The sequence below is a fragment of the Alexandromys fortis genome, unplaced genomic scaffold, assembly GCF_014885135.2.
Source record: "Alexandromys fortis isolate MF-2015 unplaced genomic scaffold, M_Fortis_MF-2015_v1.1 scaffold_172, whole genome shotgun sequence".
NCBI classification, from domain to species: Eukaryota; Metazoa; Chordata; class Mammalia; order Rodentia; family Cricetidae; genus Alexandromys; species Alexandromys fortis.
In genome coordinates, this window is record NW_026068061.1 from 364,943 (window position 1) to 388,511 (window position 23,569).

A 23,569-nucleotide genomic window follows, 5' to 3' on the forward strand; every position below is an offset into this window, starting at 1 on the left:
CTCAGGATTCACCGTTGTCTTTTAATAGGCGTACCACAGGACCAACAACGAGCGCCGCACGTACATCGCGGAAATGTCGCAGGTAAACTCCTCTGATTGCAAATTCTAGACACTTCCTCTGGCCAGCGATCATTTTTGTTTTCCCATTCTTGACTGTTTGGCGGAGAAACAAATGTCGAAATTAAGGAAGGAAACAGACTGGGTTTTTTTTTTTTAATATGGAAAGTGGAAAGGAAAAGGCATATCTTTTATACAGAGATGAAATGGTCTCCCCAGTTAAAAGATAACTGTGTGCAGTTTGCTCGTAATCACTGTGATGCAGACAAACTGGTCATCTTCAGGTGTCGCTTCCTGTCGGCGGTGGGTCTGAGCTTCCCAGCCATGCACACCCGTCAGTGGAAAGCGATCAATACATTGTGTGTGCCTGACTCTTGAAGGCTTCCGTTGGATTTTCAGTTTCATCTGTGACATTGGTGGCATTACCGAGGTCATGCTTTACATCACCATGGTGACTTAGGTTGCCTTCATCTTAGTGACTCTTACACCCACCACATCATTCAGCATGTATATACACCTTGATAGTTGATGTTTACTTACATATTTAAATTATATTAACCTTAATTTGCTATGCATTTTATGATTAGGACGTGGATTCCGTTTCAGTAAATATTATCCAAACAGAAGTTTCCAGCCATCAGATGGATGTATGAATCTCAGGAAAATATTTTAGATTGCCAAGAGAAATTTAGAAATTATTGGCCCACAGATAGTGATTGCAGACATATGAAAGAATGAGATACAGTAGGGACTACGAGTAAAGTAAAAAGAAAAGATGGTTCAGGACATAGTTCTGAAGCCAGAAGGAGACTGCAGCTAGGCAGACAGGGAGGTCGGGGACCTAGGGACATGGAGATCAAAGTTAGTGGTACAAAACTTGGAGAATGATAAATAATTCAGAGGAGGAGCTAGGCGTGTGGATTGAAGCCCCAAAGGCCAAGTGTGGGAGTGAGTTGAGAATGACAATCAGAATTACAGCGGCAAAGGGATGCTTGGGGCTTCGTGCCAACAAGGTAAGTCCCTGTCATATCTCAGCCTAGAATTGAACTCAGGACCTTTGGAAGAGCAGGCAATGCTCTTAACCACTGAGCCATCTCTCCAGCCCCATATCTCAGCCTAGAAAAACAATCAAGGCCAGCTTCCTGGTCCTCAGCGTTGTCTGGGAAGCAAGGCTTGTACCTGCAGCACAGGCTCCCTCCCATCCATTCTCTAACTCCACACTCTGCCTGGGACACACTCTTCCTCATCCAGCCTGTTCAACTCCATCTCAAGGTCTCTTGTGAATACTAACTTCTCTGTGAGGCCTGATGTTGAAATAGGAGCCGCAGGGCTGCGTCCCCGGCACCCGGCCGCCCGCATGGCTAGCTTATGCCCGAAATAATTACACGGAAACTGTATTCTTTCAAACACTGCCTGGCCCAGCTAGTTGCAGTTTCTTATTGGTTAGCTCTTACATATTGTTCTAATCCATTTCTAATATTCTGTGTAGCCCACGAGCTGGCTTACCAGGGAGGATCTTAACCTGCATCTGTCTGGAGCGGGAGAATCATGGCAACTCCTCCACTAAGCTTCTATCTCCCAGCATTCTCTTCTGTCTACTCCGCCTACCTAATTTTCTGTCCTATGAGGGCCGAGGCAGTTTCTTTATTAGTAAGGAATCACTCCCACATCAGCCTGACTTGATGGAAAGACCACAGACCATGAAGCCAGACAGACTGGGGTTGACTCCAGCTCTTCTTTTACTTGCTGTGTTACCCTTTAAAATTGTGAGTAGGTGAATGTGTGTGTGCACGCGCTCCTGCACACATGGGACAGAGCAGGCCACTTGCTGTCTTCCATTGCTCTCTGTCTTGTTGCCCTGAGGTAGTCTGGAAACTCTCACCATTTCAGTTAGGTTGACTGTGTAAAAAGCTCCTGGGATCTGTCTGTCTCCTTCTAGCTAGAACTTTGGTGGGGGCAGAGCCATGCCTGGCTTTTTGCTTGGATGCTGGGGTTTCATGCTTCCAATCTCTGAGCCCTTAGCTCCTGAGACATCTCCCCAGCCCGACTTGCTGTATGACCTTTCTGGGCCCTAACGTCTTTCCTTCCCTTGAGGAAGGATCTGATACTGTCGTTGGTCTCCCAGTCTGATGGAGTATTTAGAGAGCCCTGAGTGAAGAGCACATACCGTGAAATGTCTGAGACATCAGGGCTCTAAACCCCAGCCACTGGAGGATGCTACCTCCCCGTCCCTTTCTCATCTTTTGAGGTTCTTGCTCTGTGATGGGGTTTCTACTTGCCTTTTGGTCTCTTATAGTGAACACACGTGCCCGACTCTTCCTGTTGCCTTATTGTTTACTACAAAGACCATCAGATAGCCAGTGTTCAAAAGCATTTACACAACTGATAATAAAAAGCCTCTTACTAGGAAAAATATCCATTCCTGTAAAACACCCTTGTAGACTTTGTCTAAGGTGAAAAGTGAAAGTCTTTTGCCCCTGAAACGCCCATTTACCTTTATTTATCTTAAAAAAAAAAAAAGACACTTAGGCTGGTCTATCCTCCTCACTGTGCAGACTCACTGAATGTACAATCAAAGCCAACAGCTTTCCAGGAAGGCGTTAATCCTGCCCCCGGTATAAATGTTAATGAGGATTTCACTCTAGAGTGAATTGCTAATCTCTGTCTTCAAAGGTGGCTCTGGCCCTGCGCAGGCGGCAGTGCCTGGGAAGGTTAATGGGTGAGTTTTGTTCTTCCCACACTGAATGCATACATAATTGATCCTGTGGGAGCAGTGTTTGCTCAGGCGGCTGAGGCCGCGTCTGTAGTGCTCTGTCTGCCCGTCCTCCTCCAGCCTGCAGCTTTGTCACCTGGTTCAGTCCCTGCTTTCCTTCCTGTGACCTCTACGGGAAGAATTTAGACTGAGAAAGAGAGCAGTGTGGAGGACAGGCCTGGCTTATTGCAGAGTAAACACACCGTCAAGCGGTGAGAGAAGCCAATGGCCAAAGAGCCCGGGGCCTGACCCTACACGCTACGCAGCCATTATACTATTTTCTAAGGTCTCCAGAACAAGCAGCTTTTCCTGAGGGGCTTTGTCCTGTCCAGGTGACTGACAGCCTGTTTGGAGGAAGCAATGGTGTGTCTCTGTTCTTTATCAGAAAGCCTCCTGCGATAGAGTGCCCCTGTAAAGGGTTAGACTCCTGCAGCCAGATTTAGGTCTCCACTCAGGGCCCTCCAGACAGGTCAGGTGTCAGGCTCCTTCCAAGGTCAAAGATGTGACTTGGGTTCCCGTTCTCGTCAGTAATTAAAGTCCGCTTTAATTCTTGGTTCAAAGATGTTGACTGTGAGGCAGGATTCGGGCCTTGGGTCTTCGCAGCCTGCTAATATCCAACCTGTAGCTAACAAGCAGGATGGGCGTGCTTTGCCGGAAACCAACTCCCCTGCCAGGCCTTCTCCTTTACACACCCTGTGTGGAGATCCTGCTTCACACAGACTCAGAGGCACAAGGAATTATCAGAGTGCAGCTTCTCAAGAGTGTTAGGAGACCCGATAAATTCAGGTTCTGGTGTTTGTTCTGCATAACATAGGATTTTAGCGAAGGGCGTGAGAGCTCTAAATAGAAATGCTTTGGGCTTACAGACGTGGCGTCTGCCTACCAAAGAACATGTGAGCATGCGTGGAAGCCAGAGGAGGACAGCAGGTGTCTTACTCTCTGCCTTACCATGACCGGGCCTCTCGCTGAACCTGTTAGGCTGGTGGCCACGACACACAGATCTTCACTGCCTGCCTTGGGTGGTCTCCCTACTGTCGCCATAATGTCCTGTGTGCCTCTCCCGGCCCCTCAGATGATGTCGTCTTTGGTTTACACCACTCAGTTTCTTCTTTCCAGTTTTGCCCCTGATGGATGAACTCGTTCATATGCAAGGCTTCGGTGGCCAGCTGGAAGTTGATTGGCCTCCAGTGTTCTTGAGTCGCCCGATTCTTCAATCATCCTTTTGCCTCTCCTGGTAGAACTAACATGATCTTACCTCTCTGCTTTATAGCGCTGTATGTAGCGTTCCTTGTGTTTTCTGACTTGCTGACGGGCTATGTGCTTTATGTATGTTTAATGTCTACTTCAGGAACTCTTAGCGGCCCCCACACATGAGTCTTCAAAGCTTTCTCTGTAAATTAAAAAAGTCACGTGGACTACGGGGCCAAGAGGGGTTTGTACAGAAACTTAAATGGTTGATCCTAGTAGAAAATGGCTGAACTTCCTGTCACTTAGCTGCCTCTACACATGCTAAGAGACATGTTCGTGAAGGAAATGGGCTGAAAATGGATCAGTTGGGAAGGAGGAAAATAACACGCTGTTTTTGCATTTCAGGTTTCTGGCTTAAATCAGTTTTCTAAAAGGCAACAGATGGATCCGCTGCCTAGAATGAAAGAGAGTCTGGTGAAAACGTACGTCTAGGTAGATCTCCCCTCGTTAGCTAATTATACTCCCCCGCAAACGGCGCTCACCTGACAGGTGTCCTTTATACTTTGGAAGCCGAGATTCTAGATTTTGGAGCGGTGTATAAAAACGCACACGGGAAGGATCCTCACACTCCATAAGCACAAGATTCGGGGTCCCAGAAGCTCTGTTAGTCTCTATACCCGGTGACGGGTTCAATGAAAGCAGCATAGCACCCGGGGGAGAGTGAAAACCACACCACTAACAACACCGCAGACACTGTTCGGGTCTGCCTTGACCTTCTCAGAGGGGAAACGTGTTTGTTGCTATGGATACAGTACAGTTTAAACTACCCATCCCATGTAAATGCAGCCACTTTGTGATGAAGAACAAAGGAACTCTGAGGTATTTCTGAGACTTTATAGACTTTCCAGGTCATGTAGGAAATATGATATCACCAATCCTTCTCTATATAACCTTGTCACCTTGTGTGGGAGCATATTCATATATAACACTGAAAAAAAATTAAACCAAGATAGAAGTGAGTTCCAGATCAATCCTGCCCGAACACAGTCGAGACAAGAGGTACCCAAGGGATGTGTACTATGACAGGTTTCTTTGGGAAAGACTAATGATGTAGCTCAATTTTGCCCAATTCTCATCTAGATGGATTGAAGTATATTTTTCATTCCTAATAATTACTTTTTGAAATTACAATTAATTATCTTTACACATGTTCATTGTGGAATTATAATGTACTTTAAATCTTAAAAATTGACAAAAAAACCTCCTTGGAAAAAGAATCAAGTCATTGTATCTGAGATTCCCAGGCCCATCTTGGTGGTAAAAGACTTGATGGTAGGTTCTAGAACTCAGGGCATAGTTGTATTTGAGCTAGGATGTGCCCCAGAGAAAAGATACAATTGAAGTCCGCAAGGGGAAAGGCTCCTGGCATCAAGACAGGGAGACCTAAGTGCCACTTTGTGAAAGTCCATCTAAGCAGACCCCACTGACACTCTTGGTCCCTCCGAGAATGACTTCCGATGGCATGTTGATGGCACGCAAGGCTTTTATCTCCTAGGGAGGCTCACTGGCTGTGTAGCATCCAAGGTTTCTGTTGGCCAGGGTCACTCCTCTGCCTAACTCCCACGACCATTCCAGACTCCACGAAGATAAATCAGGTATGATCAGCAGTGTAGGCACAGGGGGACATTATGACACCGAGGGCAAGGCTTTACCAGGACAGGGAACTGTGGCCACCTGGGCACTCTTTTTCTGAGGACAGTAACTCCTGTCTCAGCTCTTCTCTGCACAGCCACCTCACCACATAGCTACCTTTCGGTTTTACCTTTACGCTAATCCAAATCTCTTTTTGAAAATATCCTGCTACTTCTTTGAAATTTTCTTTGATACCGAAGAGTTATTTGGAAAGTTAAGCTAAGCCTTATTTGCACTACATAAACATTAATGCATGTACCATAAACATGCCCAGACGATGACTCTGAGGAGAGTTTGGATTTTCACTGAATACTCTTGAGGTTGGTTGTGTCAGAGCCTGAACTCCGAAGTCATGTCATCCTGAGCCTGATGTCATCATCCTGAGGGGCCTGCTACCTGGCAGATCTCATCAGGCTTGACTGAAGGATGCCCAAGGAGATCATCAAGGTGCCCATCCCTTCCTGCCCCCTTGTGGAGCAGTGGCCATCCACCATGCCTCCATCTGCTTGTTTGGGGCCTCTGAGCCATTGGTCCACACTGAGCCTGAGGTGCTGATGTAGGAGGTGGATGCCGTGGGCTGGGAACTCTCACTCATTCATTTGCCTCACGGCCTTCAGAGCTGCTCATTCCCACCCAGATCCCTTCTGTCTCTGATGAATACAAATACTGTAGATTGCTGCTTAATCATCTTTGAACGGATTGCTAAGATGACGAGGGGTCAAGCCACTGGACCGATAAGATCTTCACTGTCTGAAACTATCAGCAACCCTTGAACCTCCCCCAATAGGAATATCTTCCTGAGGAGGTATTGAATATATGCATGTAGTCAGGACTGCCTTAGAATAGTGTCTCCGAGTTACTGACCCGACCACGGAATGGAATAGCCTGCTTTTGTGGATCATTCAAATATGAGCCATACAACCAATGTTGGGGCTAAGCACCTAACGACGGAGTTGACCCCAGGTGGCCGATGGACATAGGAGGAGGTGTCAGCACTATCTCTTAGCTGCTGAGGAGAGTGGCGGCTGTGAGGCGCCATCAGAACACGAGCGGGAGCGGGTGGAGTGCAGAGTTAGATGGCTGCTCGGGAATATTCTCTTCTCTAGCTGTTCATACACTCATTCTGTCTGTCACCAATGCTACTTCTGAAAACAACGGTGCATTCACACCATAAGACCTGCACACGGAGGTCATAGCAGCTTTACCCATGATAGTCAAAGGTGGAAAAAATCCTAAAATGTTCATCAGTGGGGAATGGATATTTGTTATGTCTATGCATATATACTATATATAAGCCATAGTAATAAAATGCCATTTATACAACATTTGAATAATTCTCATAGTGTTCTGTAAAGAAATATGTAAATGTGCTTCCATTCACACAAAGTTCAAAGAGGGAGCTGGTCTGTGGTCAGCTGGTGTTATAGCCTTAATGTTTGTTCCGGTTCACATTCTCATATGTACTTCAACTGGCATTTGTAACACAGAGGCTGAGGTAGGTCACTTATTTTTTAAAAAGGGTTAATTTAGCCTTAGTTTGAAAGATTCTGGTCCAGGATTGGTTCCCCCACTGTGCTGTGCCTGCGTCAAGCAGTTCACTAACGCTTGGCAGTGCAAGGTAGGCAAAACCGCCACACACAAGATAGGGAGAGAAGGAAAAGAGAGAGGGGCTGGGTCCCACTGCTGCCTTCAAAGTTATGTTTCCAGTGACCCCAAGACTTCCCACCAGACCCAGCCTCCTGTAGCCCTCACAGCCTCCCTCCTTCCACCAGTACTGCCTGGGATCATGTTTAACACACGGACCTTTGGGTCATGGGCAACATCCGTTGGCAGTACCAATGTTTGAGCACTGGCGTATGACATTGTTTGACGCTCAGAAGAAACCAGAGTACCAGGAGAGACCCAGTTAAGAGAAATTCTATTAACAATGTCAAGCAAAAAGTGATTCTGCCCAGTTGAATATCACCAATTATGTTCTGGCTTTGTGAAATTGTATTTGTAAACGAATAGGATCATCTCCAGCTCACTGAAAGGTCTGTCCTAAAGACCCCTGCACATGCTGCTTATAAAGAGTTGCTAAGTTAGTGAAGGGAAACACTATTTAGAAATAAGTTAGGAAGTTACGAAGCGCATAGGTAGCTTTGGGCTATGGTCCATGGAATACATTAACTGAGAAAACTGGACTTTACAAATAAGGAATTCAAACGGTGATGGAAACCACAGCAACAGCTCGGCCGAGAGCCGACGGTAACTTTTCTTTTTCTTTGCGATGCAGCACCTCTTTCTTGACGAAAGTTTTATATCGAAGGCCCTCAAGGAAGACAGAGCTTTCCTTCATGCTCCTGAATAAAAGCATCTATGGTACATTAATTGTGTCTTGTTGAGGGAGAGATTATCTGGAAAATTTATTTTTGAGACAAAAAGCAGATATAGGAAATACAGCTAACATCTGCAGCCTTAAGACAATAAGTCAATAAACTTTGCTGATGTGGGAGTGTCATATATCAATCTGTTGATTTCATTGGTTAAGTTATAATAAACCAACTGCTTGGCCTCAGCTTAGAACATAGATGGGAGGAGTAAACAGAATAGAATTCTGGGCGGAAGAGGAAGTGAAGTCAGACTCTGCTCTGCTCCCGGAGAGATCTGACAGCTCTGCTGGAGCAGAGACACCATGCTCAGCTCTCCCAGGCAGATGCACGCAATGAAGCTCCTCCAATCCCGGATGGATGTAGGCTAGAATCTTCCCGGTAAGCGCACCTTGGGGTGCTTACACACATCATTAGAAATGGGCTAGTCCAGGTGAGAGAATTAGCCTGTAAGGGTTAGAGTTCATGGGCCAAGCAGTTCTTAAATGAATACAGTTTGTGTGTTGTTATTTTGGGCATGAGCTAGCCAAGCGGCCGGGGTGTTGGGGACGCAGCCCCGCCGCTTCGTATTTCAACACTTTGCCAGCATTAAGAAGCTCTACTGGATTCTAGATTATTCTAGAATGCAGATTTTAGAGTACATAACTTATGTAGAAATATTTATAATAGTAAATAAAAGTATAATGTAAAACAACTTGGTAGGGTTATGGATGATTTGTGCTTATCCATTTTTAGTATTTTCTATGAATTGTGCAGTTTTATTTCATTTTAATGGGAATAAAAAATAAAGAAAAAATTTATGATAAGCTAGCTTGCAGAAGTCTCTAAGTAAAAATAACAGTATTCAGTATTATTCTTTTAATAAAGCAAGAAGCATGATGATTAATGAAATTTTGCACTGACTTGCTTTGGAGCGGACAGAAAACCAGTTTTCCTCTACCACTTATCCAATGTGGCTCTACATGAATAGTCTCTCTTAGACTCAGTTTACCCCCTTGTAAAATGAGGGTGAAACCTGTACTGGATGGTTGCTAGGAGAATTGGGTTTTGAAAAACTCCTAACTTGATAAAGATTCTCCAATTTAATCCCGTTCCAGTGTGTAGCTCATTAGTAAGTACAAAAAGTAAAATGAGAAAGCATCCATTTGTAAAGAGAGAAAAATAAGCACGAGTGATAACTTGAGCATGCAACAACAATTATGCCACACCGTTGTGCCGGAATCATTTATGCAGTACCCGTTAAGTGGTTGCTACACCTTACTGAACACACTTGAACAATGTTGCAGCCTGTTATTCCCACTTATACATTGACACACAACTGAAGCAATCTGCAGGTACGGTAAAGCTGAGTGGCTTTTAGTGTATTCTCCAGGTTGAGTAACCGTCACCACTGATTCTAGAACATTCCACCCCCCCCACTCACAAAGAAAGACCATACCTTTGAGTAGTTAGCTCTTACCCTCTAGCTCTTGATAGCCACTAATCTTCCTATTTCTGTGGGTTTTCCCATTATTATGTATGCAGGGTGTGGCTCGCCAGTCCAGCTTTTGTTCTCAAGAGAATCCACGTTAAGCACAGTCAGATTTATTGTGATTATTAGCTAGCATCCCAGATTTTTTTTTTTTTTATAGAGCATTGGTTATCAAATCATCAGTTGATGGGGATTTGAATTATTTATACATTTCTGATAATGTGAATAATGTTGCTATGGGTACTCCCGACAACGTTCTATGTGTGTTCTTATTTATTTGAAGACAAAGTAGCAGGCTTCCTGGTGGCATTTTCACATACCCCTTCCGGTCCTGTCTGTCCTTCTCTCCCATCTCTCTGCATCCCCTGTTGTCATCTTCTGTCCTCAGAATGCCCTCTCCACTCTCACACCCTCAAAGCTACTTCCCCCGGAAAGGCCTCTGACTGGTTTCTTGGCGTCCACACTACTTCCAGATAAACACACATAAAAAATTGGAAGCTGAGATCCAAGTCTGAGAAGGAGCATGTGCACTTGTCTTCTAGTCCCGCGTCACCTTGTTTAATATAGTTCCACCGTCACCTATGTTTCATTTTCACGGATGACTAAGTTTTCATTGTGGATATGTGCCGCACTCTCTCTGCCGACGGACATCTAGTCTGGTTCTGTCTCCCTGTCGCTGTGAGCATGGGTGTGCATAGATCTCTGTCACAGGGTTCGAGTCCTTTGGTTATGCATCAGAAGCAGCACAGCAGATTCGTGTGGGAATTCTAGTTTGGGTCTTCAGAGAAGCGGCCGCACCATTCTCCACAGTGGCTGTACCACTTGACCCCGCCTCCAACGACCACTAGGGTTCATCTATCCCCACACCTCCATCAGTGTTCGCTGTCATTAGCTCTTCTGCTGAACACCATTCTGACCTGGGTGAGATGGAAGCTCAAAGCCATTTTATTCGTATTTCTCTGATGGATAAAGATGTTGGATACTTTTCTCAAACTTCTACTCACCATTTTTCTTCTTTTGAGAACCGCCTGTTCAGTTTCCTGGCTCATTTATTAACTCGCAGTGTTGGTGCTTCGGGGAGGGGGTTAATATTTGCCTCCCTTTGTCTATTCTAGGTATCACTGTCCTGTCTGAAATATACCTGGTCAGGAGTTTCTCGCTTCCGCACTTCTCTTTGTGCCTCTGGCTGTCTCCTTGCTATGCAGAAGCCGTTTAATTTCCTGTGATTCCCTTTCGCTGCTGGGTTGCTTTGCCGAAAAATGAACGTCGCTTGCTGTATCTTGAGGTGCTGGCCACCCCCCTTTGCTGCTGATTTTTAAGTATGACAGTTTCAGCCTTTCGTGTTGTAAACTGAGCATTTATTGACAGCGTTGTTTTCCCTCTTTCATTCTAGCTTTATTGTGTCTGTATTTTTGGTTATCTTTCCCGTTTCATCAAAACTGGGCATTTTATATAATATCACATAGCTATTCTGAATCTCAGATGCTCTCTCTTCCCTGGGGCTGAAGGCTGCTGGTATTGGTGACTTTTTAAACTTCATTCTAGGAAGTTGGTGTTTTCCCTCATGAGCGGCCACTTTACATTCTGCTGGGTTTGCTAAGTGGTTACTTCGGAATTAGCAGAAAAATTTAAAGTGCTTGGAATCAATAACTCTCTTCCTTCCTGCATATGTGTTTGAACAGGTTCTCCATACCCAGTCAGGAAAATCCCAACTCTGCCTTTGCCTTCCTTTCTGCTCCTTAGCACCTCAAATATAGCCAGAGGTGAGCTTAGGTCCTTCCCAAGTCTTTCCCAAGAACACACACGGTCTAGGTCTGTATAGTTACACTTGAGTATGGCGCTCCAGATACCAGGAAGTGTGCTGAAGATTCAGTGCCCCCTCACCCCCCCCCCCGCCTGCCTTTTAACTTTCCTGGTTAGTTTAGTTTTAAATAGTAGTAGCCATGGAATTAAATGATGGCTTCAATATGTTCCAGCAAATTCTCCAGAGAAGGCCAAAGAAGAAGAGCTTTGCAGCCAGAGATTGGCGACTCCCATAGTATGTGTTTGGCTCCTGGTTTTACCATAGGCACGGGCTGTTGGTTTTTCTCGGAGGTAAGGGGCAAGCGTAGGACTAGGGAAAATTAAATTCTGCATAATTCAGTGTTCTCACCAACACCCCCAATTTTTTTTTAAATCTTGAGGTTTGCTATGAATTTTTGATTTCTAGAGTTCTAAAGTACTTGGCTTACTTCTCTTTGCTTTTCCGGTGGAGAGAAAACATTTCCCTGCGTAGAAGGAAAATGGCAGGTCTTTACTGTGTCGTTGTTGCTGAGACAGCTCTCTAAGATAGTTTTAAAAGCCCTGGAGCTGGAGCAGCCTCTGCTGTCTCAAAGAAGAACACAAGGAAGTAACCTTCACAAAGCTACCTAGGTCAGCCAGAGAAGATTCCACGGGATCAAAGAACAGAAATCCGTGTGCTGGTATTAGTTTATTGTCCCTGTTCTATTTCTTGGCTTCTCCCTGTTCTTGCCTTTAATTTGAATTAAAAGGTAAGTAGCAGATTGGGCCCCCTCACCTCTTTCTAGACAGGGCCTTCCACGGTGGGTACCTGATGAGTTGCTACTGGAGCCTGGCCCTTTGTGTGCCCACGTTTGCAATGGTTGACCCATAGCTGCAGCAAGATGATGAAACGTGGTTGCCTAAGACGGGGCTATAGGCAGAACGTGTCAATGAAGACTTCTTACTCCAGACCGGAGGAACAGGGTCAGCCATATGTGGCAATACGGTGTTGTTGTTGCAGACAGCAGTGACAGAAAAATTATGATCAATGTTATTTTATTTCAGTGGGAGATACAATTCCGTTAACCAGAAGATAACGAACGCCAAGAAAGGACCAGTAAAAAAGGTGACAAGATCAAACCATCTTCCAAAACTCAACCCGTGATTCCAGAGCTGGGCAGACTTCTATTTTTTTTCCATCTTTTCTTCATCCAGAATCTACAGTTTAGGAGGCGGACGTTCAACACATTTCTCAGGAGAGGAAATAGATAAGGAAGAGCGGCTTCTCTCGCTCTTTCAAAAATCTCCTCTGACTGCATAAAAGTCATGTGTCTCCAGTGACTCCAAGTAACCAATACCTGTGCTTGTGGTTCTTACTGTGTCCTAGGAGGGGGCCTGAACGCTGATGTCATTCCGGTAGTCTCAGCAGGGTCTTTCTGATCTGCTCTGACTATGCCGCCAACTGTGTGTTTGGCTTCTAAGTTGGCCATTGACTAAAATTTTATATGTGTATGTATAAAACCTTTATGCAATGGTAGGTTACATCCTGCTCACGCACCTCAGCTTTTTTAAAATCAAGCACAGATCACATGCATATGGGAGTGTGGCTGAGCTGTCCCCAGTGACCTCATCCGTGCACTCCGTGGGTCTCAGCGCCCTACTCTGCTGGTCACCTCCAGGGTTTGGGGCAAATCTTATCACCTCATGTTTATCACCCACATCTATAAAATGACTATGGTAAATTGTATCGTTTATAAGATTTCTTGCCGTTCTAGAAAAGCTTATTCAGTCCCAGGGGCTGGCCACTGAGTATGTGGCATTAAAGTCACACCGTGGTGTTTGCTAGCTCACAACAGTGGTCTGATTCTTTGGATCAGCTTCTCAAGAGTTTGGAATACGGCAGACTAGCAGTAAACAGAGCGTGAATAAGGGAAGATTTGTTTTAAGACCCATAAACGTTAACGAATCCTATTCATGTTTAGGGATGTTTGTGACTTAGATGGGTTTTGTAACTGTAATCTAGGCCAGGAAAACCCGTATAATTTACCAGCCCATTTTAATAAGAGAAATGATTGGAATTTAAATTTCCTGTGCATGTTTTAACGAGTGGAGCTTTGACCCATATCTAATGAGAGGTGTCATTTGCTTCTTCCTATATGCAAGGGACTCACATCTGTGTGTATGTATGTATGTGTGTATGTGGAATATGTGCACACGTGTGCGGATGGCATCTGTGGCTGCCTGCACAAGACCTACACAAGGTCAAGCCAGTCATCATTCCAGCCCCAAGGGCCCCTCCCCTATCTGAGGAACTAGTGAAGGTGGGAGCTGCCAGGAAAGGGAGTCCATTTTCTTTTAAGGGTGTGGTCCCTGGTAAGTTCACAATTCTCCAGTAGATGGCTCTACATCCATGCATTTATGTGTAGCACTAACAGGCTTCTATGGAATATTTATGTATATATGTATATGAGATCAAGGAGGAAGTGGGGCATGTATGATATAAATACATTGTATGCAAAGAATAAACTGTATTAATAAAATGGAATGTAGGCATAATAGTGATTTTAATGTACTTATTTTCTTTTCCTTTATTCTCTTTTCTCTAAGTTTGTTTCTTGGGACCAATTTTTTTCTCCAGGCTTTGGGTATCATTTTCTGCATATTATATCCATATAATTTTTATTGGACTGGGCATTAGTAATTTCACATTGTGGATCATAATGTTCTTATGAGCATTTAAGTTGTTTACAGTTCTGCTTAGTCTTTCAGACTTCTGTTGGAGTGAGTCAATTTCCCCATGAGAGCTAGGTTACTAAGACTAGCTAAGTCTGAGGCCCCAGGTAAAGATACCCTGGGTGACACACAGCGACACTTAGCTCTGCCTGGCCCCAGCTTGGATACCCCGAGGCTTGCAGACAGACATTCTGCTTCACAGCTTTGCCCCTTGTACCTTGGTGTCCAGCAGGGGCTCATGGTCACCTGTGAAGACTTGGGGTTGTGTTTTTGTACAAGTCTTTGTGTTCTGCAACGTCAGCCTCTTTCTCCAGCTCCTGCCTCCGCAGCTGTGGGAAGTGGTCCTGTTAGCGTGGTGCCCCCTTCCCTGAGGACTGTGCTGTGCTATGGGGAGGAACTGAGCAGGCGCAGGGCTTGCTGCATTGCTGCATTTCTCAAGGCTCATACTCTCATGTTCTCATGTCTGCAAACAACCGTCTCGTCTATTTTCATCTCTACCCCTCTGCTCAGTCGCAGTGAACGGATAAATTTGGCTTCGCCACTCCTTCAAGGGCAGAATTAAAGAGCTCATCCACTTGATACTAAACTTTTCCTAAAGCAAAGAAAATGTATTAAAATGCAACGTAAAAACATTTTTGGTTTTTCAGCCATTCTATTTCTTTGTGTTAGTGCCTGGATAAAACGGGGCACGTGGCTTTGTCTTGTCTTCCCTGCCATGGAAGTGAAGGAGAGGAAAAGAGTATTTGGTGCTCAAACTGCTGGACTGTAGCCCGGACTGCTTTATTCTCAACCAGCAATTCCCTTTCTCCATGAAACACACGTGAAGATCATGACTCACAGGTGGGGAGCACTCTGTTTTACCAGTGTGAAGTTCGTACATGCTGGGTTGTTGTATGTGTTAAAAACTCTTTTCAGAAGCACACGGCTGTGCTTAGTGACAGGGGTAAAGAATTGTGAATGACCCTATATCAAATAGATAAACCCATTGGTGTCTTCCTTCTGGTGGTCACTGTGCGCTTGTCTTAGTCTTCGTCTTTGAGGCACGGTCCTGTTACACACTTTACTGTAGTGGCTCACCTTGGTTATCTAGGAAGAGGAAGCCACAGTTGAACACTGTCCATCAGATCAGCCTGGGGGGAGGGTCGGCAGGGCATTTTCTGCCTAGCTAATTCATGAAATGTAGGGTTAGGCCAGTCCCTAAGGGGGCGGGCTTGCCTCGGGCCAATGTTTACTGATAAAGCGCGCGAGCCCCTTTTCTGTTTCCAGTGCTCCTCGGGAACCTTGGATCTGTAAGTCTAATTTCCTCCATTAAAGCTGTGTATATATTTTTTTACAATCTGCCTGCGTTCATTTATGCCGCAACAATGAAAGCAGGCCTAGTCTACCATGGGCATCACCACTCCTGGGTAGGTGGTCCTGGATTGTAAACAAGGAGCCAGCCCCATTCTTCCGTGGTCTCAGCTTTGAGCTTTAGCCCCAACTTCACTCAGAGATGGCCTGTGAAATGGAAATAAACCAAATAACCCTTCCCTCTCCTAAGCTGCTGTCTCTAAATGTTACATCATAGCAACAGAGGACTAAACTAGAACTCCTCGGCTGGCTACTGCCATCTTCCTCCCCCAGCTTCTGAAATGCTGGCACCACAGACGTGTATCACCGTGCACAGTCAGAACAAAAATCTAAGCATAAAACATGTACGTCATTTCTAGGACTGGCCCACAAAGACGTCCAAGATCCTTCTCCTTGGCTGTGCCTCCTCCCCACCCTGGTCTTCTTTTATGCTCTCTGAATGTGTTAGAAACACATCCATGTTTTTTGTTTGTTTGTTTTGGTTTTTCAAGACGGGGGGCTTCTCTGTAGCTTTGGAGCCTGTCCTGAAACTTGCTGTTGTAGACCAGGCAGGCCTTGAACTCACAGAGATCCTCTTGCCTCTGCCTCTCAAGTGCTGGGATTAAAGATGTGCACCACCACCGCCTGACAACATAGCCATAGTTTTAATGGGCTTATTTTCTATTTCATTTATCCAGTCTGTTTCTATGAATGATTTTTCTCCTGGTTCCTGAACTCATTTTCTGCCCATTATATAATTTTTATTGAATGCTGTGCATTTGTGTAATTTTATATTGTTGTTGATCTTTTTTAAAAGCTTTATTCCTGTAAGCATTTAAACATTTAAACATTAAAAAAAAAATGTGAATGCTGCCAGGTAGTAGTGGTGTACGCCTTTAGTCCCAGTACTTGGGAAGCACAGGCAGGCAGATCTTTGTGAGTTCAAGACCAGACTGGTCTACAAGAACTAGTTCCAGGACAGGCACCAAAGCTACACAGAGAAACCCTGTCTCAAAAAACCAAATAAATAAGTAAATAAATAAATAAGCAAATAAATAATAAAGATAAAAGATAAATGGAATGTGATGCAGGGGATCAGATTCGGGTCCTTAGTCAGGCAAGCACTTTACCGACAGAGCCAGCTCCTCAGTCCCATGCTTTTATATAGATGAAATTACATTATCAAAAAAAAAAAAAAGCTACTACTATGTTCTAGTACAGTGATTTTAAAAGGGCTCTAGAGGCATCTCTGGATACCCATGTTCATTCAGAAAACGAGCCCTAGAAGCTGCAGATGGCATCACCCTCAGCACCCACTTCAGAGGTAAGTTAGGAGGTCGGGAAAGAAGAAACAAATACAGCTTTTCCCCCCTGTGTGGCTCTTGGTCTGTGTTATGTAACAGCAACAGAAAAGTGAACTAGAGTAACTAGGCTGGCCTTAAACTGGCCATCCTCCTGCTTCAGCTTCTGAATTGCTGGCAGTACACATCCCAAAGAAGCAAATCTCAAAGCCCAGATGTTCAGTAGCCCCACAATGTGGAAGACTCTTGAGTCCCTGAATTATCGAAGGTAGCAGGTTTGTTCCAAACTCACCATGCTAATCCTCATTTGGTGGTTGTGTGAATAAAGCCGTCTGTTTTTGTATGTGTTCTGTGTTTGGCCACCAATATTTGGATTTTACTTCTTACTAAAGCAATTAACCTGTTCTCACTCATATTGCACCAAACACTATTTCTAATAGCCAAATTTTGAGTTCCAGGTCCAATGAGAGATCCCGTATCAAAAAATATGACGGAGAGTGAGGAAGGCATACAACACCAACCTCTGGCCTCTACACATATATACAAGCCCATATATACACGTGTGTGTGTGCACACGCACACACACACACATACACACCACATACAGTAAAGGAGGAGTGAATTCTATATATAATAGTCATAATTTCTAAGCATAATTTGTTTCTTTGGTCCATTCCTCTTTCTTCCTCTTGAGAGTCACCAAACAAGTATTTAAACTTATTTCCTCCTGGGAGTAAAGGTGACAGTCGTGGTTGAGCTCTGTCACAGCATGGGTCCTGGTGGCTCTGGAGTTCTTCTCGGTTTCATCTTTGCTGTGGGGACCCTAGAGGGACACTGTCACACTCTTCGCAGTTCTTGATTCCTAGGTTTTCCTTGAAAATGGGTTATTTGCACTCAAACTCACTGTTTCGGGTTTTCAAGACAGGGTTTCTCTGTGTAGCCTTGGCTGTCCTGGAACTCATGCTGTAGACCAGGCTGGCTGGCTGTACTCTTTAGAGACAACTGACTTAAAGACATACCTACTACTAATATTTTCCCCCAACATCTTTTCTTGGGTCTACACACCTGCTGAGTACTTAGTCCTCTGTGAATAACAGGAGTCTTCAGGCTTCTACACCCAGTGCCTGTCTGGTGTCCCCCGCTCCCCACAAGCTGCTGAGTTAATGTCACTTGTTTCAGTTGTTTCCGTTGATGCAGCAACTACCTTCAGGTGTCAGAAGCGCTGCACAAGGTTTTCTCTGTTATCCAACGACTCTGCCTGGCCTCATCAATAAAAGAAGTAAATATAAATAATAATAGAAAAATTATAACTGGGGAGCATGGTAGGAGACATCCAAGAGTTCAAATTGTTGGCAGTGTCAGAGTATGGCTTTGTACCCCTATCTTTATACTTTACATTACACACACACACACACACACACACACACACACACACACACGCGCGCGCGCACGCACACTTAGGTATTACGAAAGCTTTATAATAAATATGAAAAACTAGCCCAGTAGGCTCTTCTCTGCTGTCACTATGTATTCAAGATGTCCCCTTTCTACTTTGTGTTATCCCCAACATCCATCGACAAGAAATCTCTCCTCTTAAGATTGCCTGAATTTTTGGTGACAGAAATTCCTGACGGCTTAGGCCAGCTGTCACTGTGGCTAAAGCAGAACAAGCCCCTTTGAAACTCTCTTCCCAGGCACTACAGCCACAGACGCTCTGAAGAATCTGCTGACTTTCATGGTTCAGCGGCACGGTTTTGCCCGGGAGTGGGGAGCACTCTGGATCCTGTGTGACACAGCCTCAGCCAGAGTTCTAATGTCACTTCCATTTAGTTCTGTACCCTGTACAAGGCTCTGAGGTTAGAAATGAGGTAGATCTTCGAGAACCAATTCCTGCTTTTGAAAGTTAGTATATTAGTTGATAGGAAAACTGTCAAGACCAATACAGTCTTCTGCTGGGCATAATCAGTTTCTATGTGATCTTTTTCTCCTGCCTAAGGGAAATGCTTCTTAACCTATGGGGTTGTGCGTGTTTGTTATCAACTTACTAGTTCCTGGGATATGAATTCTAGTAAAACGGTCTCTACCCTATGATGCTAAAATAGTTGTGCTTGTTGAGCAGAGGCATACGAGGGTTCCTACTGAGTTGCTCTAACACAACGTCACAGATTGGCTTACACACAGTAGCATATATTCAAGAAAATATGAGTCCGTTCATGCTGTGGGGGAGATCCGAGCCGGACAGACCGGAGCACTTGTTGTTAAGCGTTGTGAACTTAAACCACACAGCTCTCAAAACCACACTTCTGGGTTAAGAGAACTGAGCAGGAAGGAGACATACAAGTAACAGAGGGTCTGGCCTCTCAGATGCAGGGCAAATTCCACAGAAAATTCAGGTTGAAATGAGGACGGTCGGGAATTGAGTGGTTAGCTGGGGAGGCACAGAGGACATGGCCAGTACTGTTCCCAAGTCACTGAGCTGGCTAACAGAGCTTAGGGACTTCCCTGGGTTCGTGCTTCATCCATAGCACCAAAGAAATTCCTCCGCCTGGTCAAGGGGTTTCTGGGAAGAGAGACTGATTTGGGGAGAGAGACTGATTTGGCTGACTTGATTAAATGCTGGGTTTTGAAAGCCTGACGGGGGAACAAGAGTGTGGGCTCTACTGTAACACCGAGGAAAAGAGTTAAGTGCATAAACAGAAAGGCTCTCGCACAGTTTTAGGTTAGAAAAGACAAGATTAAAACTGCCCCCTTCCTCTCTGGATGGCCCTAGCCGTGCAACGACAACACAGTCACTCAGATACCGAACTCATTTTGGTCATGCAATTTCTTTCCAACAAATCCTGTCTTTTGTGTCTCACTGCACAATGGGTGGCATTATGAGATAGAACAGATCATAGGCTCATGTCTTTAAAGACATAAAGTCCGCTAGTGCCAATCAACTGCTGGAATACCCTTGATTTGCCCTTATCTTAAAATACATTTATATATATATATATGTATGTGTGTGAGAAATGTGCCTGTCATTGTGTGAGCAGTGTGTGTGTGTGTGTGTGTGTGTGTGAGAGAGAGAGAGAGAGAGAGAGAGAGAGAGAGAGAGAGAGAGAGAGAGAGAGGTGTTGGTGGGTGTTGAAAGGGAGGGAGAGAGGGATGTGTGTGTGTTCATATGTTGGTGGGGGGACGAAAGGAAGGGAGAGGGGTGTGTGTATGTGGAGGGAGAGAAAGGGAGGGAGAGAGGATATATGTGTGTGCCCAACGTGCATGCAGGAACCCTGGGAGGCCAGAAGAAAACATCTCTGGAACTGGAGTTGCTGATGGTCATGAGGGGCCATGTGGGTTCTGGGAATTAGCCATGAGTCCTCTGTAAGAACAGCCGGTGCTCTTAACTGCTAAGCCATCTTTCCAGCTCCATAACTGGTTCTTCAATTCAAATATTTCAATGCCTGCTATGCGTCAGGCATTTTTCTTGGTCTTCATTCTAGAGATTGGGAGAAGACAAACTAATGTGTTATTTACATCAGGGTAAACCATGCAGTAAACAATAGTGTAAGGGGCTCCATTCTGATGGGAGTGCCCGGAGGGGTCTCCACAGCAGAGAACCACACAGTAGAAAGTCCGGAAAGAGAATGAGAGGAATGAAGGAACAGCAGGAAGACACCATGACCAGAGGCTGAGAGGTCGGGATGGCAGGAATCAGAGACCGAGAGACGAGAGGACCTTGTTGGGCACGGGAGACAAGCGGGCAGTTTCATAAGACAAGGCGTTCGTATTCCGGCTTCTGTCCTAAGCCTTGGTTCTGGCTATTGGTGAATTGCCAGAAAAGATGGGTGGAGACAAAAGCGGAAGCAGAAGTTTGAACAGTACAGAACAGAAATACTTGTGTTTATAATTCTACAACAGGACTTGACGATCAGTGGAATTCTGCTAGTCATGCATATTGCAAAGGTGGTATAAGACTGTTCTTATATTATTATTTAATATATATTAGTCATATATATTATTTAATATATACATATATATACACATACACTTTAATGTCTTATATGGGAAAGGTTTTAAGTAAAATGCCTGAAATTGGTGAACTCTCTGACTTTTGGCTTTTGTGGTTAAAGTCTCATGAAAACACTCTCTTCAGTCCCACTATCTTTGAAAAGAGACAGCTTTGGAAATTAGCCCGGTGATAAATAACCTTAGGCACACAGTATGTGCTAGTCGCTAGGACACACCAACGTAGATTTTCAAACGGTGAATGCTTTGCTTGTTTTGTTTTCTTAAACACAAGAGTTCATTTGAACAAGTCTTTTATTCTATATGTATATTATAAAAAGTAAACAATTAGCTGGACCCGGTGGCACAGGCCTGTAATAGTAGCTATGCAGCTGGAGGATCACAGGCCAGCCTAGGCAGCTCAGTAAGACCCCCTCCCCCGTCTCAAAATGAAGAGCAACTATGAGGGCCGAGGGAGGTCTCAGTAATATAGTACTTTCTAGTGCACACAGAGCCCCGGGTTCAACCCCCAGAACCAAAAATGAAAGTAAAAATACAATAATAATTTAGTTAGGAGAGCCATGTAAATAAAACTCATGTGCTTTGCCATCTTGTAGGTTAGAGTGAATGAGTAATTTTAGGTGCATTTTTCTAATTTATCAGTGTAGAATTGGTGTTACAATATTTTATGTCGTGGTACTATATTCAGTATGCTGATGCTATAGGGACTGTAGGAAGTGTTACCTGCCCATTTGTCTCTAGTGACACAAGAACAGTTCAAACAGGTTAAAGGTGACACAGGAAATCCATGGCTTGTGTTCTTTTACAATGCACAGGTTGATGGCAGGTTTCGCTATCCAAGGCTAATACCTCTGTGGGGCAGGTACTTTTAAGGCTATCCTGAGCATTGCAGAATATTTAGCAGAATTATTCAACTCAGCCAGCTGGAAGCCAGTTCACCTCACTGTCCTTGGACATTGCCAACTGTCAGGCAGGGGAGAGGCCTGTCCAGCGAAATCCCCTTCAGGGAGATCTACTGTAAAACAGTAGGTAGCTGTCCGCTTGAAAATTAAGCTTTCTTTGGAGATGCTAAAAATATCTAGGTTGCTTCTTCTCAATTTTAGCCTTTCACATTCTAGATACAAAATAACAACAGCAACAACAAAGCAACAACAACAAAAACTACCCCCTCCCCCATTAGGAATGCCTTTCTCTCCTATTATCTTAAGGTCATTTTTTATTCAACCTAAATATGTCTATATTTATAGCCCCACGGTTGCTATTCCTGACCCCTGGAGCAAAGGAAAGTTAGTTTCTGTTCAAGAGAAAAATGTTCCAAGTGGCTTCAGGTCACACCATACCCCAGAGTCTGAGTCCGACTGCCCCCTTGTCCCATATCTTATACTGATGAAGGAGGCCATCCTCTTCACAGCCATTTACTTATTCTCAGTCCCCGATGAGGTTGAAGGCAGTAGAGAGGTAGGGCTTATTAAAATGCATCCGTGTACAGATTTCACTCTTGTAATCAGAGGATTGATTTCAGGCCCCCTGTCGCTACTAAGATCTGCTAGTATTCAGATCCTTTATATAAAATGCTGTTGATTTTGCATATAAACAACATCTTTAAGTATCCTTTAAATCAGCCTTTTGCAGGTGGAACATAGCTAATTTGAAAATCTAAACTCTTCTGAAACTCGGAGCCCTTTTGCTGACATGATGTCACATGATCCTCCCTTTCCACATCCAAATACACACGGGGATCTGTGCATGGTGCAAAACTACTTTTAAACCCTGCATAACATCACCTTTGGGTATGGAGTATAAGATGCTTATGAACATGATTGTACTTCACGTGTAAGGGCTGAGTCTCTGTCCTATTACCTGGTCTGAATCTCAGGCTTAGATTCGGGTCTCACCTCCAAGATGTCCCAATTTGTATACGAAAAGAAATCCTATCCTTTGTTAAAGGTTTCAGGCCTGAAGGCTTTAGATAAGGGATGCCCACCCTGTTAAATCTAACAATGATGCAGATAGTGGCTATTGTTCTATTGCTTAGGGAATGAAAAAGGAGGGGTCTGTACAAGTTTAGCAGTGGTGCAGTTTTCTCTCTCCTCCTTTGTTTGTTGAGACAGGGTCTCTATGTAGTCCTGGCTGTCCAGGAATTCACTAGATAGACCAGGCTGGCCTCAAGAGATCCTTCCCCCGCCTCTGCCTCCACAGTGCTGGATGAAAGGAGGGTGCCACCACACCTGGCCAGTTTCTCTCATATTTTTCAGCCCACTGTTTGTAGAATCATGGACGAAGGAGGATTCCCCCAAAACTATTTATCTCACCTTTTTCCAACCAAATAGCAGAGAGGCACAGGACTACTCTGAAGACCTAAATCAGCCGCCCAGAGCAGAATGCAACTGTAGCGCGAGGCACCCAGAGGGTTTGCTGGGAGACAGACCACCTACCGTGGTGGGCCTCACAAAGCTCTTCTGTGCTGTGTCCCCGTGAGATGTGTCACCACAAGAACGGGTTCCTAAGCGTTAGAAAAACCTAGACACAATAACAAAGAGAAGGATCCTATCTCAGTGCTGAGCCAGGGCTGAATAACGGGTTTGGTCAGCAGCCACCAGAAACTTCTTCACTGCCTCAGTTTCTCAGCTGAGGAAACGGGGCCAACGTGTTAAATTGCAGTATAAAACCGAGCAATTCCAAATTGAAGAATGAATTAAAGAAACTGCCATACGAGCGCTGTCCATATGCACGGGCATGAGGCAAATATATTTTATGGGACAAACTGGCGCATCTGTAGGACCGCTAAGTGGCTGGCCCACCCCAGGCATCCATCACAGCAGAGGGTGCTCTGCCCATGCGTAGTGGAGCAAGCCAGCCTGCGGCGTGAGTGGCAGGCCTGGGGTGTCCACGTCACTCTGCCCAGCGCTCC

The 23,569-nt window shown here is 44.8% G+C and overlaps 1 protein-coding gene across 1 annotated transcript in view; it reads left to right on the plus strand.

Annotated features, from left to right (window-relative positions):
- The window catches only part of Ccdc169 (coiled-coil domain containing 169), a 28,109-nt gene extending 15,579 nt beyond the window's left edge, over positions 1-12,530 (plus strand). Inside the window, exons 6-8 of the mRNA XM_050120263.1 lie at positions 29-82; positions 4,403-4,479; positions 12,356-12,530. Of these exons, the coding sequence (XP_049976220.1) occupies positions 29-82; positions 4,403-4,479; positions 12,356-12,455 (231 nt within the window). The 3' untranslated portion in view covers positions 12,456-12,530. The remainder of the gene's footprint in view (positions 1-28; positions 83-4,402; positions 4,480-12,355) is intronic.
- The last annotated feature ends 11,039 nt before the right edge of the window (positions 12,531-23,569 follow it).